We start from the raw sequence: 26,609 nt of genomic DNA, 5'->3' as shown, positions 1-26,609 counted from the left end.
GTTTCTGAGGAAGTCAGAGCGCCCAGGGCCAGAGCAGTCAGTAATGGGTGAATGAGGTTATTTGGAAAGTCGGTGTGACAGACACGTGGATGCCATCTACTTCTAGGTTGCTGGTGGGTATTAAATATGCACAATATTCCATAGCTCACTGAGGATTTTAAAATTATAAGCATAGGATTTTATATTTTGGGGTGAAAGAGTTATCTGGCACATGGTATTGGAGTTTAAAAAAAAAGCCAAATTTCACAGTCTTAATAACTTTTTAAAAAAAAAACTAAAAGGCGCTTCATGTCCAGTGTGTGGCCCTTCTGAAACTTATGGTCATCTCTCCCACTGAAACCAAGGTCTTTTCAAATGTGACTAAATGGGGATGAGAAGACACGGGTAGGACTTTCTTGGTGTGTGTGCATTCTTTAAAGAGCCAAGTTACTTCAGGGAAACAGCCAGGAAAATGGTCAAGATTATTTTTAGAGGTTATTTTACTGGGGATTTTAAGAACTAATAACATCTTGAGTTATTTTTAATTCAGGGGGATGTGGAAAGGTTTGCAATTGTCAAGTGTTTTGTTGTAGCTTAGTATCCATAAGGGAAACTTAGACTATAGACATAACTACAAAGCCAGTGCAGCTTTTGTTTTCTGTATGTTGTTGGGGGATCAACTTTCACACATAGCAAGCACATGGCCTCCCTGATGTCAGGATGCCTTTGTTAGGATCTGTATTTGCCCTTAATTTTGTTGAAATCTTTTTTCCTTCTTCCTCTTGAAAAGTTCCAAAATATGGTTTATTGTATCTTTCATCACTAAAAATTTGTTCCTTTTTCACTATGGGCAGTTCACACAAGGCAAAAACTATTGAACAGTTGGTTTTAGTGTGTTGTATAACTTTGCTGTATATCAAACTAATTTTGACAAGTTTTTATCCTAAGCCTCAAATCATGTAATTAATAATTTGCCTGTTTATTTATGACCTAATCGTGATTCTTTTATTAATAAAAGCTAATGGGAAAAGGATCCCTGATTAAGCTGATGACTAGACCTACAATTAATTTTCCTGCAGTATATGAAGTATTGTACCAGAGTATTAAAAGATATGTAATATTTTATTGATAAATCTATCCTTTAAAAGGAATACGTTTTAGGATGTCATCATTTTGATGTGAATCATGTAAATGTTGATAATATGCTGTTTATTATACATTTAGTGTTTCAAGAGATTCACTTAATTGCCTTTTTGCCCACGTATATTATGTAGTCTATTTGCAACTGTTTTTAAAAAAATGACATTAAAAGAATAGTTTATGTAGAGAAACATTAGTGGATGTTAATTGTCTCCCCACCTATATTTATGGGTGTTAGTGCAACTGCTTTGCTAGTTGCAAAGCTGTATTATCAGAGTAAAAGTGTATTTGTAAACTGTATGGGAACTAAAAATTAGGAATAAAACCATTTTCTTATAAAAAAAAAAAAAAAAAAAATCAATGAATCCAGGAGCTGGGTTTTTGAAAAGATCAACAAAATAGACTGCTAGCCAGATTAATAAAGAAGAAAAGAGAGAAGAATCAAATAGATGCAATAAAAAATGATATAGGGGCTATCCTCACTGATCCCACAGAAATACAAACTACCATCAGAGAATACTATAAACACCTCCATGCAAATAAACTAGAAAATCTAGAAGAAATGGATAAATTCCTGGACACATGCACCCTCACATGTCTAAACTAGGAAGAAGTTGAATCCCTGAATAAACCAATAACAAGTTCTGAAATTGAGGCAGTACTTAATAGCCTAACAATGAAAAAAAGTCCAAGACCAGACAGATTCACAGCCAAATTCTACCAGAGGTACAAAGAGGAGCTGGTACCATTCCTTCTGAAACTATTCCAAACAATAGAAAAAGAGGGAATCCTCCCTAACTCATTTCATGACGCCAGCATCATCCTGATACCAAAACCTGGCAGAGACATAACAAAAAAAGAAAATATCAGGCCAATATTCCTGATGAACATCGATGAGAAGGTCCTCAATAAAATACTGACAAACCAAATCCAGCCGCACATCAGGAAGCTTATCCACCACGATCAAGTTGGTTTCATCCCTGGGATGTAAGGCTGGTTCAACATATGCCATTCAATAAACATAATCCATCACACAACCAGAACCAAGGACAAAAACCACATGATTATCTCAATAGATGCAGAAAAGACCTTTGACAAAATTCAACACCCCTTCATGCTAAAAACTCTCAATAAACTAGGTATCAATGGAACGTATCTCAAAATAATGAGGTATTTATGACAAACCCACAGCCAATATCATACTAAATGGGCAAAAACTGGAAGCATTCCCTTTGAAAATTGGCACAAGACAAGGATGCCCTCTCTCACCACTCCTATTCAACATAGTATCGGAAGTTCTGGCCAGGGCAATCAGGCAAGATAAAGAAATAAAGGGTATTCAGATAGGAAGAGAGGAAGTCAAATTGTGTCTGCAGATTACATGATTGTGTATTTAGAAAACCCCATTGTCTCAGTCCAGAATCTCCTTAAGCTGATAAGAAACCTCAGCAAAGTCTCAGGATACAAAATCAATGTGCAAAAATCACGAGCATTTCTATACACCAGTGACAGACAAACAGAGAGCCAAATCATGAGTTAACTCCTATTCACAATTGCTACAAAGAGAATAAAATACCTAGGAATACAACTTACAAGGAATGTGAAGGACCTCTTCAAGGAGAACTACAAACCACCGCTCAAGGAAATAAGAGAGGACACAAACAAATGTAAAAACCTTCATTCTCATAGATAGAAATAATCAATATTGGGAAAATGGCCATACTGCCCAAAGTAATTTATAGATTCAATGCTATCTCCGTCAACCTACCACTGACTTTCTTCACAGAATTGGGAAAAAACTACTTTAAAGTTCATATGGAACCAAAAAAGAGCCCGCAAAAGCCAAGAAAATCCTGGACAAGAAGAAGAAAGCTGGAGGCATCATGCTATCTGACTTCAAACTGTACTACAAGGCTACAGTAACCAAAACAGCATGGTACTGGAAGCAAAACAGATATATACACCAATGGAACAGAACAGAGGCCTCAGACATAACACCACCATATAAACCCATCAGGTCTTTGACAAACCTGACACAAACAAGCCATGGGAAAAAGATTCCCTATTTAATAAATGGCATTGGGAAAACTGGCTAGCCAAATGCAGAAAACTGACACTGGACCCGTTCCTTACACCTTATACAAAAATCAACTCAAGATGGGTCAAAGACTTAAATGTAAGACCTGGGACCGTAAAAATCCTAGAAGAAAACCTGGGCAATACCATTCAGGACATAGGCATGGGCAAAGACTTCGTCTAAAACATCAAAAACAATGGCAACAAAAGCCAAAATTGACAAACAGGATCTAATTAAACTAAAGAGCTTCTGCACAGCAAAAGAAACTATCATCAGAGTGAACAGGCAACCTACAGAATGGGAGAAAATTTTTGCAATCTATCCATCTGACAAAGGGCTAGTATCCAGAATCTACAAGAAACTTAAATAAATTTACAAGAAAACAACCCTATCAAAAACTGGGCAAAAGATATGAGCAGACACTTCTCAAAAGAAGACATTTATGCAGCCAACAGACATATGAAAAATGCTCATTATCACTGGTCATTAGAGAAATGCAAATCAAAACCACCATCTCATGCCAGTCAGAATGGCAATCATTAAAAAGTCAGGAAACAACAGATGCTGGAGAGGATGTGGAGAAATAGGGAGACTTTTATACTGTTGGTGAGAGTGTAAATTAGTTCAACTATTGTGGAAGACCATGTGGCAATTCCTCAAGGATCTAGAACCAGAAATACCGTTTGACCCAGCAATCCCATTACTGGGTGTATACCCAAAGGATTATAAATCATTCTACTATAAAGACACATACACGTGCATGTTTATTGCAGCACTATTCACAAGAGCAAAGACTTGGAACCAACCCAAATGTCCATCAAAAATAGACCAGATAAAGAAAGTGTGACACATATACACCATGGAATACTATGCAGCCATAAAAAGGGTGAGTTTATGTTCTTTGCAGGGACATGGATGAAGCTGGAAACCACAATTCTCAGCAAACTATCACAAGAACAGAAAACCAAGCACCGCATGTTCTCACTCATAAGTGGGAGTTGAACAATGAGAACACATGGACATATGGAGGGGAATATCACACACCAGGGCCTGCCTAGGGGTAGGGGGTATGGGAGGGATAGCATTAGGAGAAATACCTAATGTAGGAGACGGGATGATGGTTGCAGCAAACCACCATGCCACGTGTATACCTATGTAACAAAACTGCACATTCTGCACATGTACCTCAGAACTTAAAGTATAATAATAATAAATAAATTACAGTGAATACAAAGGGTTGACAATTATGGGGGAACATGATGCATATTAGAGTCCATTTATATGGGGTCTGACAATGTATCATTGCATTTGTGTGTTCTTCAGTAAGAGGAGTATGGAAGAGCTGAGAAAGGGTCTAAGGAGAGTCACTGAGACAGTAAAACTTGTTAAGAAAGGTTAAAGATTTAGAATTGTTCAGTATAAAGAGATTAGACATATTGGGTGAGTCTAATAGGTTTATTCTCTTCTGTTAACTTTCATTAAAAAAAAAATCAGAAAAGTGACACAAAGCCCTTATAATTTACTGAGTGGCTAATACAAACCAGATAAAGATGACAGGCATTTTGCAATATATTATCTCATTGAAGCCTTATAGCAATGCTATAGTATTATCACCATTTTACGGAACAAGAAATGGTAGCTTAGATAAGTTAACTAGATTGGTCAATCATTCGTATGGACTTTGAGTATATTTGTTCTTTCTTAATTGTATATACTTTGTTACTGTTAGGAAGAGCTTCGTTACTCTCATTTCAGAGTAACCTAGTCAACTGGTTTGTAAACTCATTGATGGCGGAAAGACATTCATATCCCTCTCTGCCTTACATGTTTCAGGAAACTCAATGATAAAAATACAATGTTCCACTTACATGAAAACATCTCTACTAAAGATTAAATGAAATAAGTGGACTTCAATTTACAGTAGGAGAGGAGAGGGAAAGGGATTTAAAGGTTGAAATCACACAGCTAATAATGCCAAAACCTTATATGTTTGATTGTCTCCAAAGTTTATGTGTTATCTAAAGACTATGCTTTCCTTATAGGGGTCATAAGGAAGAATTCTCTCAAAGAGTTACTAAATAACAAACACTATTATAGAGAGTAGACGAAAAATTAGGATGTATTAGCTGTAAGTGATAGCCGGGATAGTCTATTTGTTAAGACCTTAGATCCTCAAATCAGGTGGCTTGGCTTCAGATCTCAATTCTGTCACTTGAATAAGCCATAGTCTCTTATATTACTGTTATCAATATTCTCTCTTTCCTCCCTCTGAAAGAATTATCATTCCCCAACCTTTGTCATCAGGTTGACCACATGACATTCCTTAGCTAATAAAATGTAAGCTGGAAGATGTTTTTAATGTCTGAACAGATGTTTTAAGATCTGCTGCATATTCAGCCATTGATCATTTTTCCTTCCTCCATAAGAACATTAGATATTGGCTACTCTTCTATCTGACAGAAGCTACTGATAGACCGTACTCTTCTGCCCATGGACAACATGGGCTAGAATGATAGCTAAGCTATGAAGGACATCTAACATGAGGAAGAAATAAACATTTGTGATTGAAAGTCATCAAAAATATTTTTGTTAGTTGGTTCATTTAGCTGATTAGTATACCAATTTTGTTACCTTGGGCATTACTTAATCTCGCCCTGTCATTTGCTTTCCTTTTTTTGGTAAGATTGAGTGATTGTGATGGTTAAATATATTAATGTAGTTAAAGTACTTAGACCAGTGCTATACTGGTAAAAGTTTTTTTGCAGAAAAAAGTCCTGAATTGTAGTGTTTGTTAATTTACATGGTATAAATATTCTCTCATGACTGATTCAAAGCTACCAGCATGATGTCACTGAATGTGGAATTAGACCGAGTTACACACAACCAGCTGTCATGAGTAGGACTGGCTCTACCACTCTGTGGAATTCAGAACAGTGTACATAGCAAGCATCTTATTAGTGCCTATCAAATAGTAAGTGTTATGGAAGAGCAAATTTTCTGAAGATAGGTAACTGAACAAAATGGTTTCTCAAATTTACTTTACATTCATAAAAATGTATTTAGAAGATCACTCAGAGAACTTCAACATTGGAAGCAAACTTAGAAATAATCTAGTGTACCTATTTCATCTTAATAAAAAAGGAAATTGAAGCTTAGAGAGGCTGAGTAGCTTGCTCAAAGTCACACAGAGGCAGAGAGTAGGAAACAGCACCATGGCTCCTAGTAGCCAATCTATTCTTTTCCCTTGCAACATGAACAACCCCTTTTTTAAAAATTGCTATGAAAAGGATCAGCAAAGAAAAAAGATGCATAACTAGCTAATGCCTCTTACTGTGTCCCAGTTTCTGATTAAGTATAACAATAATAAATAAAAGATCAAAATTAAACCCTGGTTACATTTATTGATAATCCTGTTTTTTGTAATTATGAGTCCATTTTGAGGAAAGTTGTCATTAGGAGAAATGCTTAATAGTGTATTGTTGTGATGCATCATTTTATAAAAGTGATAATTATTAGGAGGAACTGTAAATTTTATCAGTCATTGAAAGGTCTAATTAAGAGTAGTTATTTTGACTATAAAAATGAAAGCGTCATCTCCTTGCATTTCCTAGTAATATCTCCTAAAAATATTGCAGTACACCCCCATGCAGTACACTCTCAAATTAGTGCTTTTCAAACCAGTAATGCAATGTGTTGGTATCTTAAGGTAACAGTAATTCATTTATTTTAATAATAGTGGTTACTGGCTGTAACTATGGAATGCATTGTCATGGAAACCACTTTCCCCCTCATCTTCCCCTTCAATTTACCCCAGAGTTATTATTTGGAGAGGAGAATTAAGGGAAAGCATTTTCTCTAATACATATAAACGGATAACAGATAAACACATACACATGCACATACAGAGAAATGAACTCTCACTGATTAAAGTTAAACATAAAAAGTCAAGGAAATGAAATACACATTTTGTTTTATATTTTGTCATTTCACTTTATCAATCTAAACTAGCACAAACTGTAAAATGGGGAATAACTTGCACATAGCAGCCTTAATGCTGCCCTAGAATAGGAGGTCAGCTTTAGCTGGGGTAATTCATCAGGGAAAGACTGTGTTAGATATTATTGGAACATCACAATATAGAGCATACAATACTTTTGGGGTGTTTGAAATCCAAATTATAGGCTAATGAATAAGGGAAATATTGTACAGCTTTTTTAGGATCTATTCTCTTGGAAAAACCAGCCGTAATTATAGATGCTCTGTAGGTGGGAGTGCTCACACAATCACACTTTTTATGCTAACATAAAGGAATAAAATGGTAAAGGATATACTTAATCTGTACATGTGACTTTAAATTTTCACAGAAGGCCTCAGACCAGAGTTTTGCTCCTAAAATATGGCCTAGTACATTTAAGAACATATAGATTAGACCTCCTGAGTCCCTCCAGCTATTCATTAGATTGAATCAGTACTGATTCCTAATGGAGAAATCTACTAGGCAAGGACTTCTGCACTTAGTGTAAGAATCCCAAAACCTTAGGCATGGCTGCCCTCTACAGTTAGAACCAGATGTAACTCAACTCTGAGGGTCTTTCCATGTTGAATTTTGCTCATACTTTGTTCCATATTGAGTTTCCTTCAGATAAGTCTTATTTCATAAAGAGGACTTGCATTCCTGTCACAAGGGGGCTGATTAAAATGTAGATTTATTAACATTCTGCTGGCCTACGGGATGAAAATGTAGGGTTGGGCTTCATAATCCATATTTATAATAAGCATCATAGAGAATTATGACATAATCAGGTTTATTTTCTATTAACTTGGGAGAAGGGACGAGAGTATTTTGGATATGGGTGGTGCAAAGGCACGTTATAAGGCACTGTCTTTGACTTAAAGGTTTGCAAGTTGGTATGTTCTTTTGTTCTAACCAATACATTTAAACTTTCTAAGGAGGAAGCATACCACGATATTGAGGCTCTTATTAGTTTCGGATATAGGTGGTCTGACATTCTGATGGAACTGCATCAGGAGGATGTGGTTCTAACAGTTTGCCATGGATACTTTGGACTATGTTGTTCCTGTATTTCAGGTGGGATTTCTGAATTTAGCACCAAATTGGTAAGTGTCTTGGAATTACTACATTCATGTAAATGTGACAGTCCTGGTCCTTCCCAAATAAATTTGAAGACTTTGGAACATGTTTCTGGAGAAGTGTGTTATGTCTCTCATGATGCTGTTTTCTAAACTCTCCTCTACTACTTTTCTTTGAACCTAACCTTCAGGCTTATTGATTATGTGACTTGAGCAAATGATATAACACTAAAGGGCTCAGTTTCTTCCCCTAGAAAAAAATATGTCGAATAATATCTACCTCTGAAGCTAAGAAATGAAATAAGCTATGTAAGTTAAGAGCAGCTACCGTGTACTGGGGCTTACCACAGTAATGTGTTGTTCAATATATCTGTCTAGTCTTCCTGACAACCCTTTAGGTTAGGGGTTAATACCATCTAGTTACAGGTAAGCAAACAGGGGTTTGGATAATGTAAATGACTTACACAAAGCCACATCTAGCACCAGAGCCAGAATCTGTTTCCAAACTCCGATGTTTTGCTCTCTTTCTACCAACCATCTGTGAGGCATAGTGCCAGGCACCCAGGTGGCACCCAAAGAGTGCTAGTTTTACCCACTTCCTACCCCCACACCCTTCTTATCACATTTGTTTTTGTCTTCCATAAGCAATTTTGCAGCTGTGCCAGCCAGCCACATGCTGATTTTTTTTTTTTTTTTGGTCTTTCTGCAATTTTGACAGCCTCAGTTAAAAACAAAAAAACAAACAAACAATAAAACATCCATCAGTCTTGTCATTCATACTTCTGGAACAACATAAATACTACTTCTGGGGTTTCCTGGAGCCTCAAAGACATCAAGGTGGGGAAGGGGCAGACACTTCTTTTTTGAGTTTGACAAATGTTATGTCAAATAAAGCCTTGGTTCTGAGGCCGCTTCCCTACCCAGGGAGTGAGTAGGCTCGCTGACCCAGAAGCCAACCGCGTAGGGCACCAGCGAAATCATTTTGAGCCTGTTTTCTACCCCAGATTTCTTTGCTGGCCCTCTGCCCCCGGCAAGGCATGCTGTTGTCAAAGGGCTGGGAGGAAGTTCCCTGCAGGGCTCCGCGCGGGCCTCCCCTTCCCGGGAAGTCGGCCTCGGAGGTCTTCTACCCTCGGGTGGCTGTAGCGGTGGGGGCCAAATGCAGTCTCGGGGTCACGTCAGCGCGGGGAGGTCCCGCGCTCCCACGCTGGGGACTCCTTGGTGGCACCAAGAGCGCCCAAAGGCAGGGCCAGTCTGGCAAGCACAGCGCTTCCTCCCTTTCTCAGCCCCTCCCTCCCACCCCACTTGCCCGGCCAGCGCTCCCCACAGTGACTCTGGATTGCAGCAAGCCACTGGCTTTTTACCAAATCGGGAGCTGCAGTATGTTTTCTTCTTCTTCTTCTTCTTCAGAGGGAATAATTTCAGCCCCCTTCAGCTCGCATGACAATCTTGTGTGACTGGGGAGAGTAGGCGGGCACATCCTTTTACATGCTAATACTGCCCCACCTCCTTTGAACCTTCCTCTAAGTGCCTGGCTTCCTTTTATTTTTATGGTTTATTTTTATTTTATTTTATTTTTATTTTACCTCCCCCAAATTCACCGTAGGGGGAAAAATTCTTTCTTGGTTCTGTCCCTCCCCCCACACGCCTCGTTCCCCAGGGAAGGGAGACCCCGAGAGGCTCGGTACTTGCCCGCGGCGTTGCTTCCACCGGGGCTCCGGGATGGCCACGGCGGGTGCAGGGGGCAGTGATCGAAGCGGCAGCTCGGTCTAGGCTGTCGCTCCATGTGCCCGGCGAGCACAGCGTTTGGGTCCCCCAGCGAGCTGCCACTGCCGCAGCCCGGAAGGAATGTCCCCTGTTGTTAAGGACCCTGACTGTTTTACACCAATGATTTGCCACTGCAAAGTTGCTTGCACCAACAACACTTTATCGTTGATGTTTGGATGCAAGGTAGGAAGAGGTTCATGTCTTTTTAATGCATGTTGCCTCCCTCGGGGGAGAGAACAATTCCTTCTGTTGCTTGTTTATGTCTGCCTGTTGGGAGAGTGACAGAAGCTGCGACTGCTCTGCTCTCTCTGGGAGCCAGCTGGGTTTGGGGGCCAAGAGATCGCACTGATTTTCTGGCGTCCGATGTTGGGCTCATAACTCAATGGTGATGGGACTCTGGTCTCTAACATACAGAGGCTATAAGAGCAGATGCGGCTCGGAAATGGGGCACCTTGGGTGGCTCTCTGCTTGGGATCTCCTTATGCATTTAGCTAGTGACTGGGCTCCAGACTGCTGCTTTGGGAGCTCCTGAACTCATCTCAGGTTACTACCACCTAGAGCCCCAACCCACTGGGCTAACTAGCAGGAGTAAGTGGGGTGGTCGATGAACTCTAGATAAAATTGAACACATTAGTTTGCAATTTGACATTTTTTAAGATAAACAGCTTATTTTTATTTTAGACAGAAAATCTGGAGCTAGGCTCAGGTTGCCCCCAGTTGCATGCTTTTCCCTTTTATACAATCCACTTGAAATCAACAAACAAATTTTATCAAGAGGTGGCGCAGTTACTCAGTGAAGTTTGTAGTAAATAACTGTCCCACCCCAGATTTTTGTAAAGGTGATTGGTGTTCCCAGAGAAATGAGGTTTGAAGGTTTTTAAAACAGGTTATCATTCATTGCTCCTTTTCTGAAATATGTTAATGGTGCTTCCTTGTTGGACCTGACGACGCACTCCTTGAAAAAGATGCATAGAACTTGGTGTTTGAACAGTTTTAGCCCATTAATGGTCTGAGTGCATGTCCTGTTACTGTAAGGTACAAGTCTTCACTTCTTTTTGTTGTGAAAAGCCAGTGGATTTGTCCAGCTTATTTATATAAAACACTTCATGTGGCTACTATGGTGACTGTCTAAGGAGAGAGAGAGAGAGAGATCTTTCTTCATCTGAAATAACTGAAGTTTGACTTCTCTAAGTGAATATATATCACATTATTCCTATTTTTCTGAAAGATAACACCAGAGATTGGATTGGACAGCTGGTAAGCACCTTAGGCAGTAAAGTTAATGAAACACACACACTGAACTTCATGGATAGTGCTCACAGGAGGTGTAAGCTTAACAGAAAAATTGGGAGTCAGGATTTTAAGTCTTATATTGGCTATGCCTAGAGAATCTTCTCTGGGCCTCAGATTTTCTTCTGTAAAATGAGGACTGTGGATGAGATTATCTCTGAGGCACCTGCCAGCTCTAACAATCTCTGGTTATGTCTTTCATGAAGTCATTGAATGATAATATTATTGCCAGAGATTTATGTTTTTCTACTCAATATGATAGGTTACACTGTAGGGTTAGTTAAAAAATATATTGCCCATACTAAAGAGTAGCTTGTTGTTCCTTTGGAAACCCTGAAGAGATCTTAGAATTGTTGAAGGTTTGTGTGTTCATCACTGTCAGGAAGATGTATGTGAATGAATAGCACCAATAACTAAGGAGTTAGGTTCTCTCCCATACAACCTGCCACCCCTACCTCATGCTTTTATTCACTCTCCTAACTGCATTTACAGTAGCATCCTTGCAATGGCTACTGTTTAAAATCCATTCCCATGAACTTACAAGAATTACTTAGCAGTGCTAAATGATATTTAACAAAGGTGAATTATTTGTCAAGGGAAATTAAACACAAGCTAATAATCAAATAAGATAAGCCATTGGTGTAGAGAATGTTGTTGAATATGCATTCGACCCTTCAAGTTCATTTGCAAACAAGTTTCTTTTATGCTGTTAGGTTTTCCCCTAACTTTCAAACCATATTGGAGGGAATTAAAATAATTTCAAGCACACACTTTTTTTTTTTTTAAGGCTAAGGAAATACATTAGTTTAACTTTCTTTACGTTCTCTTCCTTTTGGTATTCGGATTTAACAAATTCACTTTATGAGAGAGATTCATGTCAATAGAGTGAAACACCTATGTCATGTGTGTTTGCAGACATCATTTTTTGAAAAATAAATTAATGTTATGTGAAAATAAAATAATGCTTTTAGAGACTCTAAGCCATCTTATTTTGCAAAGTATTTGAATAAGTTAATTCTCAAATCCCTTTATAATGGGATCAATTATTATATTATAACCATACTTAACAGAAGGTTACTTATAGATGGGTTGACATAAGGATTCCACCTTATAATCTTAAATATGGAAAGAGTATTGGGACTTTCTACTGTAGCCTTCCTCCTAGTGAAGTTCTTCAACATTATTTGACAGATGACAACAGAATATAATATGGAAAATTTACCTCACAGACAGGCTTAAGTTTCAAAGCTAAATTTTATACTTACTATTGATATGATTTATGTAAGTCTCAGTTTCTTCATATGTAAAGTGGCCACAGCAATAACTACTGCAGTATATATTACTATGTCATTGTGAGAAATAACATTTAAATGAGATGCATGCAGTACTTACTATGTATAAATTCATCAAATGATTGTTGCTTACATGGCCTTAATTATTTTCATAGCTTCATTGAGGTGGGCTTATTACTTATAGGAGAAACTGCTCCCACTCTTATTAAGATAGTTCTCTTGATAAATTCTTCATCTTTATTAAGAAATCAATCATTACTTTTCCCAAAGTTATTTTTCTTTGCTCTATGCTGTTTATGTAAAATATAGAAACCATTTATATATTGATATGACATTCATAAAATGAAGTACATTTATGAAAATTAATTAACAAATTATACTATTATTCCATTTGATCAGCAAATATTTGTTGACGACACTAGAAATTCTACACACTGGAGGCATAGCAATAAACTGCTCTTGTTCCCTTTGGTCTCAAAGTTAAGTGATATGGCAGATGATTACATTTCTTACAATATTGATTTAAGAAAAAAATATAAACTAAGGATTTTCATTGAATCTTTTAGTAATTAAAATGGGATTTAAATGATTTTTGAAAAAATAATGGAGACACGTATTTCAATAAGGATACTTCAGAAACCTGCAGTCATTTCAAGATTACCTACTAAGTGTGAAAATAAGATTATTAGGATGAATATTTATTTTCTTTCCTGAAAGTTATTTACATGGCAAAGTCTAAAACCATTTTCATGGGTAGACCAGACTGTCAGTTTCAAAAACACTAAAACTGTTTGCTCTAATTATCTCAGAATGGCTTCAAGGATGCTGAGTAATTTGAGCTTTCAAGCTAGACACTCAAAAGTTATCTTCTTTTGTCACTTAGCCATCTCCAGGGTACCTCTTGTTGCATCCTGACAGCTATTCAATTTAGTTAACTGACTATACGACTTATGACTGTAAACATGGAGTGTCTTTCCGTGCTAGGCATTATGATGGGCATTAGAGATACAAACGTAAGTACAACACCATTTCTTCCAGAAATCAATTCCAAGCCTATTGAGGAAGTAATTCCACTTCCTTTATTAAAATACAGATCACCTACAGTCCCATCTAACCTTAAGTTCTCATGAGAGAAACCAAAATAACCTTCTTCCAAAAAAAAAGATTTTCTATTATATCAGTTCCCCCCTACCTTTTTTTTTTTATTTTTGTCCCTGTCCATGTGCCATCATCACACCAACAAGGCTATTTATGGGAATGGGCTTGCCATGGGGAAGGAGGTCTTCTAAAAGGTTTTTTTCTTTGTCATAGTAGTTTTTATGTCATTATCAGAAAATAGGCATCAACTTTACCTTCACTTAACTGTTTTCTCCATCCACAAAGATCAAAGTATTGAATTTAATTTCAAGGGCTAGCCTATATAGTATTTCTCTTTCCTTTATCTTGTCTATAGCTGCATTGCAAAGGTCCACAGTCCATGTGTGTGTGTCTCCCTTCTTTTATTCCCCAATATTTCTAAGATAAAAATACATACAAACATAAAAGAATATTTGTTATTTGTCCTAATATTCTAAAAATACTTTATAAATTACAGTATTCTCTACAAATATTCCTTTGCTTTACTATTTTAATTAAAAAGAAGATGTAATTGAAATATGGCTTATGTTAAAAAAAAATGCACAAGGGACCTGGATAGACACTTCTTCAAAGGAGACATTAAAATGGCCAATGGGTACATGGAGAGGTGCTCGACATCGTTAAGCATCAGGAAAATGAGAGTCAAAACCACAGTGAGATATCATCTCATACTATTAAAATGGCTGTTATCAAAAAGGCAAGAGGTAACCAGTGTTGTGAAGGGTATGGAGAAAAGGGAACCTATGTACGCTGTTGGTGAGAATGTAAATTAGTGTGATAATTATGGAAAACAGTGTGAAGGTTTCTAAATGTATTACAAATAGAACTACCATATAACCTAGCAATCCCCTTTTAGATATATAACCAAAGGAAATGAAATTAGCATCTCACAGAGATATCTGCATTCTCATGTTCACTGCAACACTATTTTAAATAATTCACAATAGCCAAGATATGGAAACAACCTAAGTGTTCATTGACAAATAAATGGATGAAGAAATTGTGGCATTTATGTATTTTATAGAGATACATTTATATCTATTCTATAAATAGAATATTATCCAACCTTTGAAAAGAAGGATAACCTTCCATTTGCAATAACATGGATACACCTGGAGGACATTAAACTAAATGAAATAAACTGAAGATAGGAAAATGCTGCTGACCTCACTTATATGTGGAATGTAAAAAAAAAAAATGTAGAACACGTACAAACTCAGTAGAATGGTGGTTATGGGAGATTGGGAGGAAATTTGAAGATGTGGGTTGCAGGAAACAAAGTTACGGTTATGTGGAATGAATAAACCTAGAGATCTCAGGTACAGTGTTTGGACTATAGTTAATATTGGATTGTATACCAGAAATTTGCTAAGAGAGTAGATTTTAGGTATTCTTACATACACACACACACAGAGTGTAACACAGATAATGGGTATGTTAATTAGTTTGGCTGTAGTAACCATTTCACTATATCAAAACATTATGTTGTATATTTTGAATATTTACAATTTTAAAAGAAACATGGCTAAAACTTGAGCACCTCTTTCTTTCTCATAATAGCAATTTGTTAATATAACAGCTCAACTGAACCACTGTGAAGCCCGTAGGACACATCAGGTATATTCAATATTGTTTTTATATATTAAGATAGGGGAAAGTTTTTGAAAATGTTACAGAGTCCTGAAATTTTATTTTTTTTCTGGTGAGTATTTGGACCTTTTGTAACTGCCCTAACCCTCAAAGGAAAGGAATCATCTTCTAGAAAGCAACCTACCTTTCTTCTACAGGGTGACTCTCACAAAAGAGAGAATAGGGAGAGTAAGGGGAAGGTTAAAATGGAAGAAAATGGAAAAATAAAAAAGGGAGGGAATCACAAGAAGAAAGGGATGAGTTCAAGGACTAAAAAAGCAAAAGGAAGGGGTAAAATAATTTGGTTTTATTAAACATATATACAGTATCTTAGGTGTTTTACCAGTGTTATTTCTTCCAATCTCCGTAGTTACCAGGCAAACAGAAGAAGGAGCAGGGAAGGAAAAAAAATAGAACAGAATGATAGGAAGGGAAAGATGGGAAGGGAAGGTCTTGGGTGGGGCGGGGAGGCAGAGAGAGAGAGAGAGAGAGAGAAAGGGGAAATGGTTGTGGGCTCCCAGCCTCCAGAGGCTGCTCTAACACTCACCCAATATCAGAGGGCCTGTCAGCACCTCCTTGGTGGACAGTTCCCTGGAACCTTCTGCCTTTCTCCACCTCTCCCAGACCCCTTTTTCCTGCCTAGACAGTCTCTGTGGCAGAGAAGTAGTTTTGTTTGCCCATTTGTTTATTTAAATGTGGCCAACTTTGTTGTAAAACATTAGTGGTAGCAGAGGAGCCATCAATTCATATATCATTATGCATATTTTTTGTCACTAGCAGAGTAGTTTCTCTTTACCTATTTTGAATATTGCCAAAGGTTGACAATTTTGGTATATGGTATTTTTTTTATTTTATAGTAACATGTGTTCATTGAAATATATTAGAAAAAAACAGAAATTCATAAAACAAACTTTAGAAAATACTTTTTGTTTCAGAGGACTAGATGTAAAAACTTAATATTTTAGTGTGTATTTTCCTAGTTTCCCAGTACTATTTTGGTTTCCTTGGTTTATACATGACTTATTTTAGAAGTGTAGTTGTAATCATGTTGAGTCTGCATTTGAATAATTTAAATTTATATTAGGCTTTGTGAATGTATTTTAATTGCTGTATAACAGTTAACCATCCTTTTGATATTTTGGCTTTTTTCCCCTTAAATTTTCTACTATTAAAAATAAAATCAACATCTTGGGGAATAAGTCTCTTGGATTTAAAATTATTTCCTTTGGATAGGATAGAATAAGTAAAATTACTAAGTCAGATTTTTAAAAATAATTTAAGATGCTTGATGATGGGTATTTCTGCATTTATTTTAATCATAGTTATATAAATTTGTATTGCTGCAAGCTACTTTATATGTCATCACATTCTTCATCTTTACTTTATGGATTTGTAAATAAGAGGTAGTCTAGTTTTTCTCCTGTGAATAGGGTTAAAACTCTGTTAGACTTTGAGTTAATAGGAGTCTCATGACTATATTGCTTTGTATCACCTCAAAAATACCTAACATGCAAAAAATCCAAGTGTTCAAAATCGGTACATTAAGGAGACGGCTATTTACATTGCCAAGACTTCAGTTTCTCTGTCAATACATACACACACTGACCTGCTACCAGTTGTCAGACAGTGTTTTCAGAAATGTCAACTCACTTAATCTTTACAGTGCCCCTTCGAGATGGGTATAGTAGTTACCCTAGTTACCCCAGTGTTACAGATAGAGAAATTGGGGTGCAGGTGGTTTAAGTAATTTGCCCAAAGACATATCACTCTTAAACAGCAGAGCCAAAATTTGAACCTAAGCAGGTTAGATTTGGAATATACACTCATTTCCAATATAATTTTTGTACTCTTTCAAATAGCAGGATTTTATGCTTAAGTGCCTTTAAGCTATGAGTCAATTTGCAAAAATGTCATTTACGCACACCTGAATTTGAATGTAAGGTACACTGATCAGAGGAGTCAGTTTTATTGTACAAGAATTTCTTTTGAGAGGAGTTTGATCCAAACATCATTTCTCATAGTATTCACACTATCATTTTCCGCATGAGGTTGTTAAATCACATGGACAGAAGATGACTTACTCAAGGTCACACAGCAAGTTACACAGCCAAGGCTACAACTAGGTCTCCTAGTTTCAAACTCAATATTATTCTTTCTACGTCATGACCTCTAACTCTGAACTAGAAGTTTTGGAAATCAAGGTGAGAAAAGAGAAACTGACAAGTTTTATCTGCAAGAAGTTGGAAAAATAACACCCTCCTTTCAGGACTGTTGTAAAAATTAAGTGATAGATCACATATCAAAACATTTAGCACAATGCCTGGTATGTGGTAACTATAAAATACGTGGATTTTTTTTCTATTTTATTAAACCACTTTACATATTGCTGAGAAGATGTAGATTGCAGATAGAGTCAACTGGATAGTATTAAATCAAACACTTTGAAATTCACCTATCAGTAAATTGGAGGTATTTTAACCTACCAACACATTGTTGAAGTCTTCTAATGCTACAAAAAGAAGAATCTAGAAGTTTATGTAATTCATACCAAAAACAAAAATCCTAGATTATACCTGACCCAGAAAGAGAAAATGAAAAATGAGCTAAGGAGTTAAACAGGTGCTGAATGTCCCAAACAAGCAGGCTGCATTGACCTTTTGTCCCCCTTAACAATATATACTTGCCACTTCAAGGTCTTTTACAGTTTTTATTTTTAATTGTAGAAAATTTGAGAGAAAAACATTGAATATAAAAAAATAAGGAGGGTTAACTTTTATGCCACCAATAAAGTGTGTTCACAGAAAGGTAATATTGAATTGCAGAATTCAGAATCCTGAAAGAGCTCAGACTTTAAGAAGCCTTTTGCCTTGTACTCACTTATGGATATCTAGGGAAAGTTTTAAGTAAAGTACATATGGTGAAATCATTCTCAGTATCTTTTGAATTAAATTACCCCTGGACTCTTATGGCACGTAATACTTAATAATTGTATCCTAATTGTAATATTCAGTTGTAAATTCTGTTTGCTTATCCATTTGCCCATGTAAACTGTAGGGATTTTAGGGGCAGGAGCCATATTATATTCATTTAGTATAATGCCTGGAAGATCCAGTAAATATAACTATGCCTATTGCACAGAAGGCAGTTAATAAATATTTGTTGATTGAGTGAGTGATTCAGTTGCTCATAATGTTTACTGAATGTAGAAGTGAAAAAATAAATGGTGCCTGTTTTGTTATTTATTTGTCACTTTTCTTTAAAATTTGTCTTTGATAAGTTAACCTCTTGTGTTATCAAACTTCCCAGAGATTATGTTCCCTGAAATAAAGACTAGGCATTACTTAATGTGGTAGCTTGATGTGGCGGTTAACTTTATGTGTCACCTTGACTGGCCAGACATTTGGTTAAATATCATTCTGGGTATATCTGAGAGATTGTTTCTGGATGAGATTAAATTGGTAGACCCAATAAAGCAGATTGTCCTCCCTAATGTGGGTGAGCCTCATCCAACCAGTTGAAGACCTGAATAGAACAAAAAGCCTGAGTGAGAGGGAGCTCCTCCTGCCTGCCTGCTTTGAGCTGATGCATTGACCTTTACTGGCCTTTGGACTTGAAGCGAAGCATTGGCTCTTTTTGGGTTTTGAGCCTGCTGGCTTTTGTGCTGGAACTTATATCATCAGCTTTCCCAGTTCTCAGGCCTTTAGACTAGAATTGGAACTGCATGTTGGCTCTCTGGGGTCTCCAGCTTGCTGACTGCTGACCTTGGGACAAAACCTCCATGATAATGGGAACCAATTCATATGTATGTGGGGGGGTGGGGGATTGGGTGGGGGAGGATAGCTAGATCAATCGATCTCTCTCTCTCTCTCTCTCTCTTACTGGTTCTGTTTCTTTGGAGAACCCTGAATAATGCAGCTAGTATCTGGGGTGAGATGCCTGGCTCTGTCATCACGAATTGGCCATTCTTGTCTAGTAAGGTACAGAGAAGCTAATAAATCATAAACGCAATCAGATCTCCATGCCATGGTGATCTTATTGAAATTAAAATAGTTTCCTCATAAGGTTATGGATTTACTTTATTATAAGTCACAGATTATACTTCGAGACACCATAGTAGAAAACATTTAAATAGTAGAAAACATTTAAAACTACTTTAATGATTTTTTCAGCTATATATATATATATATATATGAATGTACTTGTCAGACTTATGAACACGTTATATATTTCAGTGATTATAAAGAACACAGTAATATTTTTTCCATATAAATTTAAATGATGGTGTCAGATAGAATAACAATAGCATCCTAAATGATGGCTTCTGGAAATCTTATAAATAAGGTAATATTTTTGAAACTTCCATTTGTGTGTGTGTATGTGTGTGTGTGTGTGTGTGTAATTCCTAACATAAAATACATAATTTTGATGGGGTTTCATGTATTATCTTTATTGAAGTTTTTTTCCAAATTCCTAAAGTAGTTTAAATTATTTAGTTTGATGAATGAGCGCACTAAAAACAGTCATTATCTCTAAAATGCTGGTCCAGTGCACTGTAACAGCCTTAATATCCACATTATGGATTAAACCAGGCAGGGATTAATGATATCACTGAATCATATGGCAAATAATGATACTATCATATTATCAAATAATAATGATATTACTTTTATAAGTTCTCAAATAAGATGGCAGCTACTCACATGTCAGTTGGCTTATTATCTAAGGGTAGGAGACTTCGATTTTTCTCTTGGAGCCATGTCTCAAGTATCCTCATTATGGTTTGGTGAAAATCTCCATTTGGAGAAATGTAGGTACACTTGTCCATTAATCAATTTCTAGTTCTCTCTTGAGCATATATATTATGTTTAACATTATAGTGGGCACCTCAGGTTAATGCTCAAACATGGTAAAATAGTTCCTGCCTTGGGGACCTTTCAGTTTCGCTGGTGAGCTAGTACTAAGAAATGTACATGGGAAAAACACTCACAAAGCAGATTGGACTAACCCTTTTTGGGTGATCACCACCCACAGTGTTTTATTCTAAGGACTTGACATGAATTAATCTATACGCTATTCAAAATTAATCTATACGCTATTCATTTAGGAAGTTATTAATTGCTATGTGACACTATCTCTTCATAAGTACAACTAATATCAGATGAGAGCCCATACAGTAGTTTAAAAGTAGTCTCATACTTCAGTAAGTTGAAGGCCCTGCTCCAGATAATGAGAAGACAAGAGAAACAATGATGTCTTTAGGTATAGAGAAGGATTTTAGGAGTTAGTCAGAGTAAATCTCAGTTTTTTAAAGCCTTGTACTATGTCAGAAAGGAAAAATAATTTGGTTTTCTATTCAAGTCTACAATTGATCTCTATGGTCCAACACTTCTTGAGAAGTGTTGAAAGTAGTAGTGGGGCATTGAAGGTGTGCCTTCCCCTTGGATAGAAGTGGGAAGGGAGAAAGGGAGGAAGAGGGGGAGAGAATGTTAGATAATATATCTTATTCTACCCTCTGTACCAAGCAAAGATACTCTGAGTGTGCTCTTGGGCAGGCAAACATAGATGTAAGAAGCAAGTACTGAGGGTAGAGTTTGGCACTGCAAAGTATTGTGACTGAACCATTAGCCCTGTGACTTTGGGGAAGCTCTTTCACTTGTCTGAGCTCTAGTTTCTTCATCTATATGACATAGATAAGATATATTTAATGTGTTTGTTATACCAACCAAACAAGAAAGCAATGAATACAATGTCTCACATGTAGTAATCATTAAATAAATATTAGTTTTCTTTCTCTTACTCTCTCAGATGTAGTCCTTTCTCTTTTCACTTTTATTTGTATTAACATAGTATGAAATAACCTAGAAATAAGCTTTTTCATGTTCATACCCAAGACTCAGGAGTGAGAAAGAAAAGAGTTAACTGTGTCAACCAGACCATATATTAACTATATTCAGTCTTCCTTCGCTGAGTATTTACCAAGTGCCATCACTTTGCTAGATAAGGTTTCATTTATCATCTGTAGCATATTATTAATATATCCTATTTTCTCCTATTTGAAGTAGTTGGCGTAACCTTTCCCATCCCCATTATCTCACTTCAGAGTCTGCTAGAGAATGCTCCCTTCCCTCACAGCAGCTTCCGTGTGAGCACAGATTCAGTAATGTGTGTGTTATTATAGCTTTTGTTACCAGATGTATTGGTGCCTGATGGTATTCAACTAGACAACTTTTTTCCTAACATCTGCTGCCTGAGAAAATTTTGTTTTATATATTAGTAAACTTTATTTTCTTTATTTAAAAGGCCAGATGACCATCCAAAAGAAATGCTCCTTGGGATTCTGCAGGCCTGCCTAATTCCTAAATACACCTTTTTTGAATTTTGTAAAATGAGACATTTTCTCTCTATACTTGTGCATTGCCCTTTGCTGTAGCTATTTCCCCAACAAATTGCTATGGTTGGTCTCTCAAGCCAGAGGAAAGAAAAGGGTTTTATAATAAAAATGCTGACAGGTTCCTAGCTACAGCAGTATGAGTGGGGATGCTATGATCTCATTTATTGTAGAAACCAGATGCCTGTTTTGGCTGAAGGGAGAGCAAGCATCTTCCAGAGCTCTGGGGTTTTAAATTTTTATCTTGAAAAGTTTGCAAAGAAAAAAAAATGTGGCTGTAGTTAAATAAGAAACCCAGAATATGCAAACTGCACCTTTGTTCTTCCACTAGAAGTACTAAATTGAATTTCAAAAACGATCTTAGATGAAAGTGGTCATAAGGTTTAAGAGACTAAAAATGGGGATTGTGTATTTGCTTGCTGTGTACAGAACTTATCTCTTTGTAAAGATTTTATCTGGCAATTTAGAAAGTATTCTCAATTTTGATCTCACTCATATTTTAAAATAATGTTTACTGTTATTATATAGAAAGCCTTCATAAACTAGTTATCTTTTATCCCTTAATACAACATCTCTGTGAGGTAGATATTTTTATAGACGAGAACACTAACGCACATTAAGGTGAAAATTCTCTTTACTAGAAAGGTTCAAACATTAGGCTGAAGACCGTTTCTCCATAATATTTTTCAGATGATCAAAGAACTATTTGGGGGCTAGACTAGATGGCCCCAAATTAAAGTTCCTTTCATGTTTATACTTAAATTTGGCTATACCTTGCCCAAAGTGACCAAGCCCAAAGTCGTGGCACTTGGGTTTAAGCCCAGGTTTCTGACTCTGAGCCCAGGGAAAGTCTCTATTTTTCTTGTTTGTCCCTCTTTGAGCATTTTCCGGGGACTGACCATGCTTCCAAAGCACTAAACCTATGTATTTCTGGGATGCTACCAAGAGCAAAGGGAGAAGCTGGTGCTTGCCCCACAATTTTCATTTACATATTTGTATGATCAAAATGAGTGCATGTTACCTAGTCGAATCTTGAAAGCCAGAGTATTCATAGTACAGAGGGCTCAGCTAATGCATACTCTCAGGTAAAATTCCATCTGTACAATGAAGGCTGACAAATATTTCAGATCATAAGGGCAGAAGTAGAGCTGAAGGACTTCAGATATTGGTCTCTTCTTTCCTCTGGCTTCTGACCTCTTTCAGCCAGCTCCTAGCTTGGGAATACAGCCTATTGTACTCTTATAATGGATAAGAGTATGTAGTTAGGCCAGTTGAAGTCACTGCTGGCTTTCTGTTTTATTCTTTTCCATTCCACTTCAGAAGTCCAGGACCTGGATATTACCTTGATACTTCCAGTTAAATCAGTTTTACATACACCTCCATGTCAGTTATTTACACTTTTAGTGTCAAGCCAGGAAACTCAGCAAGAATTTGCATGTGCCCAAAACCCTGCTACTTCTCCTACAGAGGAGATTTGTAGAATCAAATATATCTGAATGAAAAAAATAAAAATCTTTCTCTGTCTGTAAAGATAGCTTAGGTGGTAGATGTTCTGGGTTCTGGGGAGGCAGATAAAAATCACTTATAGATTTGATCTCAGATTAATCAGCATTCTACTAGTATTCAGACTCTAGGTGTTTGCTTGGGGAGCTATATTTGCTAGGTCTGGCCAATTTTTGGATGTTGCCAGACCCTCATTCATGTTTTTTGTTCCATTCTTTGGACTCAGGAAGATAACTTTCAGATTTTTCTGACCAGAAAGGATAATCTGAAATGTTTTATTTTGCACTCTCACAGCTAGGTGTTCTGCAATTTTGAATAAGCATTTGGCATTGGTGTACAAGTCTCCCTTAAATATAACTTTAGAGAAGAGGTCTATCTGGAAAACTCTAGACTTCCTTTACAGTTGTTAGATTAACTTTTTGTATTTACGTTTAATTGACAATGTTTTACTTTACTTAGTTTCTCTCTGAAGCAGTTTTGGAAAACTGTATAGCAACTTCAGCGCCAATGTAATGAAATTTGTAGCAAAGTAAGAGATAATGAATAGACTTAAATAGATTTATAGAAGTCCCTCCCTCCCTCCCTTCCTTCCTTCCTTTCTTCCTTTCTTCCTTTCTTCTTTCCTCCTGTCTCTGTTTTCTTGTTTATTTGCTTGTTTTACTAGTTACAAGTCAAGATTACTTTCTTGCTTTCTATCTGGAGAAGCAGATTTTCCAAAGTAAGTTTCATCAGTACCAGGGTGTTAATGTTCAGGACCTGATGTATTTCATAGATGATGGTTTTGAAGATCCTTATTACCTATCACAGACTCAGTTCCATTTAATCTAATTCTATGTTGAATTGTGTTCAATCAAGATGTTTCGATGTATCACTCAGAAAATATTAATGAGATCATTTATACAGTATGTCTAAAGTTGCTTAGTTTCAATTGAATAATCCTGACTTATTGAACAGTTTGAAGTCTTTCCTTGTATATAATCCGGCTTTTCAGAGCGCCCAAAGCACTCTCTGTATAGTTGCTTTTGGCTCTGAATTGAGTTAGCACCTTGTGCTATTATTTAATCATTGCATATAAATATTCTACTTATTGCCAACAAGAACATTCGTTTGTTTAGCAAATACAGTATTGATCTTTTTCTAAACTTGCCTAGTGCCTTACAATGGTATGGACTCTATCCAAGGAGGGAAGCCGTCAAGGAAATATTAATAGTATTCCTTCAGGACTCAATTTGTATCATCTCTTCATAGAAGACATCCCTGGACTTTATATCATCTCTGCTCACATGGAGTCATGGACTTCTTTCCTTCATATTGAACTCAATTGTCACAAGGCTGTAAATATCATGAGGTGTCAGAGTCTGGGACTTAACATCCAGAACACCTAGCTACTGCTATAGTGCTTACAACATAGGCTCAATTTATTATGTTTGTTGAATGAATGGTTTCTATAATCTATTGTTTAATTATTTAGGCAATTGAGACCTAGTGTTAATTTCAAAGAAGGACCTGTTGAATAATGACACCCATCATACTTCATTTTTAAGATATTTTTATCTGCATATAATTTCTACTGAACTCCCCTTCATGACAGCAGAGGGAAAATGAGGTATTTGATAAATATATATTGAATGAACAAATAAATGAATCCCTTGGTCACCAAGACTGAGACCTAGAAGTTGGTTGATAAGTACTTGGTGAGGAATGAATGGATGCATGAATGTCTGTAAACATAATTCCCATAGTAACCTATATTTTGTGAGTTAGTTTAAATCCATCTTAAAATAATCGATAGTTTCATACCAGCTGGAAAGGATTTGTTTTGCTTTAATTGCTTATAAAATAAGCAGCTTTTGTCTCTCTGACTTAGAATCCATGTATGGTCCAGTGTCTTCAATAGAACTGAATGATTTGCAATAGAACTGGTAAGAAGGGTTGGTCCTGTACTTTGTAGGATGAGGCCTGGTTCCAATGCTGCCGCAGGAACCTGTCAGCCATGTTGCTCTGGTCTTCTGGCTTTGTTAGACATGTAGGCATGAAATAGTCCAGGGGAAGGAAATCTCTGGAAAATTCCCCTATGTGTAGGGGGCTTCTCAGCACCATTGTCTTCTCCATCCCAACTACGCTAGAATTCCCAGTCCCTGTGTAAGTCTTTCTGAAGTAAGTCATTTATTTTCCATTTGTTAGTTAAACTACTTTGAATGCTTCATTCCCTTTACGAAATCATTCTGGCCGACTAGGCAGAACTGCTAAAGACTGTTGCTAAGAGCAACCAGCTAAAAAGTTTGTTCTTAAATTAACTAGCAAGCCACCTCAAATCCTTTTCTAGAAATGAGTGTGTGCACATGTGTGCATGCTCATGTGCCTACTTAAATTTAAAATATATATATAATATATATGTGTATATACATAATGTATATATATGTGTATATATACATAATGTGTATATGTGTGTGTGTGTGTGTGTGTGTGTATGAATTAACTAGTTACTACCTGTAGATTCAACTTAAATCAGGGTTCCTGTCTAGAAGAACCAATCAAGAAGTGGGAAATGTCAGCGCTTTGTGAAAGTAACAAAATTAATGAATTAATTACTTAGGAAAAGCTCTGGTCAATAATGGTTAAGCCATTTGAATAGCAAAATTATTCATATTTTCATATTTTTAAAGCATTATATTGGTGTGAATTTGAGGCTACATGTAGAAAATCTAGGTTGTATACTCCATGAAGGCCAGGGCTATCTCTTATTTATGTATCTCTTTACCTCTAATTTTCAGTATGATACCTCACACATAGTAGGTGCTTATTAATATTTGTTGTATACATGAAGGAATGACCGTCCAGATGGTAGTCCCAATTTTATTAATGAGAAATTGTGGGCCCAGAGTAATAAATAACGTCCCATAGGTTTATAGAGCTAAATGGGCTAAGCTGGTCTTCAAACTCAAGTCTGCCAAACTCTGAAAACTATACTCTGAAGTGAAGTGTTATTTCTTCTTTTAAATACTTTATAGAAGAACAAAACTTTGCAGAACTCAGATCTAGACTCCTTATAATTTAAGAATCAGCATCTGTGAACATAGAGTGTCACAGAGGTAGGGATGTGAGTTTGCAAATTCAACAGATCTGGATTAAAAACTCCTACCATTTATTAGCAGTAGGGATGTGGGAAAGATACTTAAACTTCCTGAAGACTTGTCTTCAAGTGCAAAATGAAAAGACTAGTGGCATATTAAAACACATATTGTAAGAATTAAATGAGATTATAAATTAAATATACAGGCAGTTAATATGATATATGCTAAGAAGTACTGGCTGCTAT

General features: G+C 36.6%; 1 protein-coding gene across 9 annotated transcripts in view; it reads left to right on the top strand.

Moving 5' to 3' along the window:
- The window catches only part of DLG2 (discs large MAGUK scaffold protein 2), a 2,193,106-nt gene that overhangs the window by 909,317 nt on the left and 1,257,180 nt on the right, over nt 1-26,609 (top strand). Inside the window, exon 1 of one of the 9 annotated variants that reach the window (XM_055355581.2) lies at nt 9,636-10,234. The exons of 7 other annotated variants lie outside the window; for them this stretch is intronic. In XM_055355581.2, coding sequence (XP_055211556.1) covers nt 10,133-10,234 — 102 coding nt within the window. In that variant the 5' untranslated portion in view covers nt 9,636-10,132. Of the gene's footprint in view, nt 1-9,635; nt 10,235-26,609 lie in introns of those variants that run through there. One more of the 9 variants, XM_055355594.2, reaches the window with a different exon arrangement.

Source organism: Gorilla gorilla, chromosome 9 (genome assembly GCF_029281585.2).
Source record: "Gorilla gorilla gorilla isolate KB3781 chromosome 9, NHGRI_mGorGor1-v2.1_pri, whole genome shotgun sequence".
Lineage (NCBI taxonomy): Eukaryota > Metazoa > Chordata > Mammalia > Primates > Hominidae > Gorilla > Gorilla gorilla.
Note: the sequence above shows the minus strand (reverse complement) of the source record. Positions and strands in the feature narration are given on the sequence as shown.